Here is a 6,612-nt window from a genome sequence, read left to right on the forward strand (position 1 = left end):
CAAGACTGAAACTGCAGCCTTGTATCAGTGGTCCAGGCTCAGCACATCCTTTAATCACAGCAGTCTAGTTGTCTCTTGGAGAGGGATGAAGCCAGTGGGAAGGTTGTCTGAGGACTTAGGAAGAGAGGGCTGGGGTTGAAGCAGAAAACAGCAGCAGGCACAAGATTGGTTTATTTTGCATGGCTCAGCCTGCCCTGCAGAGCTGGACTGGAATTAGTGTCCTTGCTCACGTATCACAGCACAGAACTGGTAGGGGGAGGGGGCGACCAAAATAGCAAAGACTCCATGGTCACCGGGTCTGGGCTGTCCAGCGGGCACTGAGAAGCTAAAGCGCTGCAGGAGGCAGGGGAAGAAGAGGAAGAGCTCCATGCGGGCCAAGGGCTCCCCTAGGCATGATCTGCGACCTGTGGGTGGGAGAGGGCTCAGTCAGTCTGGGGCCTGATTGCTGCTCTACCCTCCAAGGCACCCTGGAGAGAGGCAGGCAGCCAGACAACCCAGAGGCACCTGCTGAGAATGACAGGAAGGCCTCAGGCTTCTCAAAGTGGCCCTGCGCATCCAGGAAGTGTTCAGGATGGAATTGGAGGGGCCTCTCCCAGACAGTTTCATCCTTCAGTACCGAGGACATGTTGGACAGGAGGATTGTTCCCTGCCATGAGACACATGGTGTGAAATTGGACTGGGGTGGGGCTGCCAAGACTCTGGTCACTAGGATAACATGCAAAATTTGTTCCATGCACACACTGGATTCCCTCATTCAACCTCAATCCCAGAGCCTCTAAGCACCTTGCAGGGCTCTGTAACAGATCTCCCATGAGTGGCCAACCCAGCACCATCCCTGTGTGCAATGCTTCATAAAGTATCCTTTGGCCATTTTCGTCTGACATTTCTCTTTTTTGAGGACTCTGGAAGGCTGCCCCCTGCGTGCACTCTGGCTCTGGTGAGCACGTTAGGAATAGGATGTGGGGGTCTTGGTCTCTCCTGCCCTTGTTTGATAGTGATCATGGTGAAGTAGTAAGAGCCCCCAGCCTACCTTGGGGATGAGGAAGTCCTGCACTTCAATTTCACGACTTGAGATACGTGGCAAAAACAATGGAGCAATGTCCCCAAAGCGCTGCACCTCATGAATGACAGCATTGGTGTAGGGCATGCGGTCCTGGTCTGCCATCTCTGGATGCCTCACCTGCCCTATGACCTCATCGATTTCCTGTTGGACTCTGCCTGGAGGGACAGCATCCCCTCAGTGAAAAAGTCACAGGGGATTTTCCTGTCTTACAACCCCATTGACGGCTGAGGCCATGTGAGAAAATAGTAAGTGGCACTGGAGTATGGATTGAGTTAGCGCTGGGAGCCACAAGCCTCTCAAGTCATCTGAGGAGTATGCCTCTATGTCCCTCCCAGCCCCAGCCCTAGCCCCAGACAGGCTCACACTGCACATCTGGATGCAGGATCATGAGCAGCAGGGCCCAGGACAGTGTAGTTGAGGTGGACACCATCCCTGCAGAGAACAGGTCGCCCACCACCTTGCATAGGTTCTTATCATTGAAGCTGCTCTCAGGATTCCCCTTGGCCTGCGTCAGGCAGAGAGGATGGCTTCAGTAGGGAGAGGAAGTCCCACATGATCTCCCATTGCCCCCAGGGCAGCCCAGGTGCTGAGTTACTTTATGATAAACAGGACCCAACTCTTCATGCCTCATAACTCACAGGAGCCCAGCCCACAGAGCCTTGCCAGGTCTCGAGGAGCTGCCAGTCAGCTTCTCTATCTCTGCCAGGAAGGCATCAGTCAAATTTCGAGGTGGCTGGACAGGGTCCCAGGTGTTCCTATTCTCAGTCAGCAGCTTATCCAGTATGGCCATGAAGGCATTTTGACCTTGGAAGACCTTGTCAGCCAGCCCTGGGATTCGCAGGAATATCAGGAACACATTAAGAGCCTGTGAGAGACACAGAGGATGTTTCAGAGCTTCTTCTTTTTAACATTAATTATTAATGAATCATGATCAAGGATGGTGCTCATGTGCCATGGTGTGTGTGAGCAAGAGATAGGACAGTGTGGAGAGTCAATTTTCTCTAATGTGCATGGATCCTAGACACCAAACTTGGGTACGCAGCCTTGCTTGGCAAACTCCTTACCCATGCACTATTTCATTTGGCTGGCCCCTCGGTGCTGATGATGATCGGTATCCACCTGGACCAGGCTCAGTGGCCATCCTCCTTCACAACAAAACCAGACATTGTTTGTCCCCACCTGTCACCTGCCTTCTCCTCAATTGTTAATTTTCATGAGCCAACTAAAGGCTCTCTCAACCCCAAGTGAACAGAGAAATATTCTATCCCAGACCAAAACCACAGGCTTTGCATGTTCCATGCAAGCAGAGATCCCAGATTCTCTCTCTTTCTAGAAGTCATGATATTGTTCTACTTCTCCCTTCCTGTCATTGAACAGTTGTCAACAGGCATATCCTCCTGCAGTCGACCCCCAGAATGCATGTCCCACAATCTGGAGTAGATGGACCACACAGAAGTGGCTCTGAGAGCAGCTCTGATCCTCTTACCTCAGGAATGATGCCTGCAATTTCTGTCAAGCTTTCTTCCTGTATTTTCAGCATCCTGATGAGGTAAGGGTCTTCATATACAAAGCGACAGGCAAAAGTGAGAGATACAATCACATTGCACATGGCGTTGTTCAGCAAGGTGCTGGGATTGATGGACTACTCTGCGAGTGTTGATGGAGTGAGGATGTAAGCAAGTCAATAAACTCCCCATGTCTCCCTGTGCCCAACTACATCTGTCACCCATGACCTACCAGCCAGGGTGGTGAAGGCGTCACTCAGGTGGCCAGCCTCCTTGGTCACCCAATGCTCCATAGATTTCTTGCTAAGTTCAAAGTTGCGCAGGATGGATATAGAGAATCGCCTCTGTTCTCGCCACTCGGGCCCATAAGGTGCAAGGACCACACCTGCAGGTACATCTGTGTGTAACCAAGGATGCCCAGATGTGCTCTCTCTTGCTCTCATCAGTTCTCTTTCCATCTGGGTCCTGTCCTAGCCATGAGCCTCCCAAACCTTGCTACCAACATCCAGGCCATGACTTCCAGGTAGCCATCATGGATTTCAGCAATTTATCTGTGAATTGCTTGACCACATTCCCACCCACACTCATGTCCTATGCTTGCTGTGCACATTGCCACATCTCTCAAGCCATCTCCTCCCTCCACACAGCCCTTTACCATGGGATCCAGGCTTCAAACCCAGGTACTCAAAGATGGGCACTAGAGGGCGGTCAGCAGTGACCTCTCCACAGGTCACCAGGACTTCCTGCATTGCCTTCAGTCCGTTGATCACAACCATAGGCTTCCAAGCCATCTGTAGGCTGAACACGTTACCATAGCGGTTTTGAAGCTGAAATAGAGGGACAAAGCACATAGGAAGTGGAGGACCCCACAGGTTATAGAACCAGGCTCACTGCACAACCATTGTCAAAGCAGTTTCCCTGTGTGTATGTGCATATTTGTGCAAGTTTACATATGCATGTTTGTATATGTGAATGTGAGTATGTGTGTGTATATGTGTATGTGAGTCTATCTCTCTCTGTCTCTGTGTGTGTATTTGTGTGTGTACATGTATATTTGTGTATGTGTTGCTTGTTATTGAACCTTGCTCTTATATTCTGGGAAAATGCTCTTTACTGAGCTCCATCCCCAGCATGAAGATTCTTGCTAATGTGGCATCTTGTCTTTTAATTTCAGCAAAGGAATCATAGTATATGTGACACCTCAGTGATGACCTTGCCAGAGCCAGAAAACTGTCTTGGGGTCTTTCAGCATGTCAACATACCTGAAGAAACTCTGGTTCCTCGAGATAGACAGTGAGGCCAGAGAACACAGCAGCAAGTGATTCCTGCAGCCACAGCCCCTCTCTCCACTCAGTGTCCTGACTGACATGGTACATTAGACCTTCTAGGAGGCCAAAGACCTTGTCTTTGAAAGGACCATAAGGGACTTGGGATCTCTATAGCTGCTGCCCTGTCTAACCAGAGTGAATGCTGCTGTCACATCTTGCTTCACCTCCTGGACTTTGTTCTCCAAAACTTTTGTCCTAGAAATTCCCAGTGGCTTACACCAAAACTAAGCCTGTCCCCTCTTGGGGGCCCAGATCCCTGTCTGACCTGTGTGGCTCAAGCTACGTCCTGCTACAGACATCATAACCTCAGTTACCACCCCCCACTAAGTCACTCACCTTCTACAAGCTGTATGGCATGTTATCTAGGTCCACGTGGATCAAGTTACCCAGCACAGGCCATGGCACAGGACCTGGTGGGTAGGGAGAAGTCCAGCTCTGGCACCGGTGCATCAGATCCACCAGTAATATGAAGATGACTGTGAATATGGCCACAGGCCACAGGCCAGGTCCAGTCAGCAGCTCCATGGCTATCTGACTGCTGCCCAGGCTTCTTAGTGGCCAATGAACAACACTCAATACAAAGCCTAGGATCAGGAAGCCCCAGGCTTGGATCCTGCCATTTTATAAAGGAGTGCCAGGGATCCCCTTTGTCCTCTGCAGCCAGTCCCAAACTTGTGTTTTGTTTGTCCAAATGTAGGGAGGGGCCAGGGATGTTCAGTCCCTTCCAGGAGCTGAGCATGCCAATTCTGGCTCACTGACCATCGTAGGCAGATGTGTAGTGGACTCCTGTTACAACATGGATGATCTGATCATTGTGTGCAGAACAATCATCTGGTACAATGCACATGTAGATGTTGGAGGGCTTGAGGACATTGCCTCAGAGAGGAATGAGACCTCCTAGACCTTCATGGAACACTTTATTGGCAAGACATGAGAGGGGCCTGGAATCCAGTCAATGGCTTCTGTGGGTCTGTGAGCAATGGGAGTCTGTCGCCTGCCGTTGAGAGAAAGAGGCTGGAGTCCCTATGGGTAAAGAAGGCCCGAGGCCTGTGGTCAGGGCGAGTAGCCTAGAGGAACACAGAAAGATGACTCCTGAGCCTTCTAACTAAAGGTGCTTGTGTGCTGGGCACTGCGGTGTCCACTACACATAGCAGCTCCCCATTCACTAGAGTCAGCAGAGGCTAAGTCCCTGTCCTTTCTGGGGATCCAGACCTCTGAAGATCCAAGGCTATGAAGTCCCTGTGGAATCCAGGCAGGCTCTTACTACTGTACCTTCAGTTTGGTGGAAGGGAAGCAAGAGCTGATTTAAGAGCACACCGTGCAGCCCTACAGCAAGGACTACACACGGGTGTCCTCCTCTCTGTTGACCATGCTACCCCTGATCTGACCATCTCTGTGTAATTGGAGCTTGTGGGGGACTCCCTGCTTGTTGCTGCTCTGAAGCCTCTAAGCCTCCTCCTCGTCTCCCTGTCCATGCTTTTTGGCCCTGCCCAACCCAGTTCCCTAGAATGGTACCATAGGTTGGAGCAGATCCATGTGTCTTTCTCAAGCCCCAAGCTGGCCTGAAAGGACACCTGCATGGGAGGCAGAACACCAGGATGGATCATGGTCAGGAAGGGAATTAGGGTGACAACTTGCTGAGGTCACTGTCCTCAGGCTGCTGGGTTTCTCCTGGTTTGCTCCCAGGACCCTTCCATGTCTTCTCAGCCATGTGAACAACTGTGGTCTGTGAGGATCATGTGACTGTAGGGTGACTGGTGTCTGCATAGTCATGCCAGCAGCACAGGTGTGCCATGTCCACAACAGGAAGCAGGGACTGAATCCCTCGCCATAAAGCATTGCTGCACTATCAGCAGTGCTGCCACGTTTGCAATTTCTCTGTACACATTTCAACAGATAATTTTTTTTGGAAGGAATGACAAGGGTACGTAGCATTTTAATTTTAGTGAAACATTATATAGCACTTTTTGGGAAATTCCAAAATATTTTGTAGTAATTTCCGTGGTTAAAGTGCCAAAAAAGAGGAGAAATATTACTGTAGCATACAAAAACATTATTTCTAATGTAATGAGATATTAGAATTATTCTTTACTGAGATAAATGTGTTTGTATACTACATCATCTTCTAAAATTGAACATAATGTGAATGCTTTTTTGTTCAAAATTAAGTTGACATAAAGTATAAAATATATATCTCTAATTGTATCTTCTGTCTATGTATTTATAAGTTTGATATTTAGAGCAGTGTATTTCAACATAAAGCATTAAATTTTAATTTATTTCCATTTAGAAGTTTATTTTTTCACATTTTATAGTCTCATTCCCTGTATTTCCCTATTTTTTATTAGACATTTTCTTTATTTACATGTAAATTTCTCCTTTCCCAGTTTCCCCTCCAAAAAACGAAGAAACAAACAAAAACAACAAAAACAAACCCCTGTTGCCTCCCCCTTCCCCATGCCTGCCACCCCACTCTCTCCCACTTATTGGCCCTGGCATTCCCCTACATTGGGGCACAGAACCTTCACAGGGCCGAGGTCCTCTCCTCCTATTGATGATGGAACTTGCAATCCTGACTATACACATGCTGCCAGAACAATCAGACCCCTCCATTGGTCCTTTCTCTAACTTCTTCACTGGGGAACCTTTACTCAGTTCAATGGATGGCTGTGAGCCTCTACACCTGTGTTAGTCAGGTACTGTCAGAGCCTCTCAG

At 49.0% G+C, this 6,612-nt stretch overlaps 1 protein-coding gene and 1 pseudogene across 1 annotated transcript in view; one reads left to right on the forward strand and one right to left on the reverse strand.

Annotated features, from left to right (window-relative positions):
• Positions 1-213: 213 nt before the first annotated feature.
• Positions 214-4,421, reverse strand: LOC116070953 (annotated as a pseudogene).
• A 271-nt stretch (positions 4,422-4,692) lies between these two features.
• LOC116104677 (ras GTPase-activating protein 4-like) overlaps positions 4,693-6,612 on the forward strand; it is a 36,811-nt gene continuing 34,891 nt past the window's right edge. Inside the window, exon 1 of the mRNA XM_031391170.1 lies at positions 4,693-4,730. Within this exon, the coding sequence (XP_031247030.1) occupies positions 4,693-4,730 (38 nt within the window). The remainder of the gene's footprint in view (positions 4,731-6,612) is intronic.

Source organism: Mastomys coucha, unplaced genomic scaffold, assembly GCF_008632895.1.
Source record: "Mastomys coucha isolate ucsf_1 unplaced genomic scaffold, UCSF_Mcou_1 pScaffold22, whole genome shotgun sequence".
NCBI classification, from domain to species: domain Eukaryota; kingdom Metazoa; phylum Chordata; class Mammalia; order Rodentia; family Muridae; genus Mastomys; species Mastomys coucha.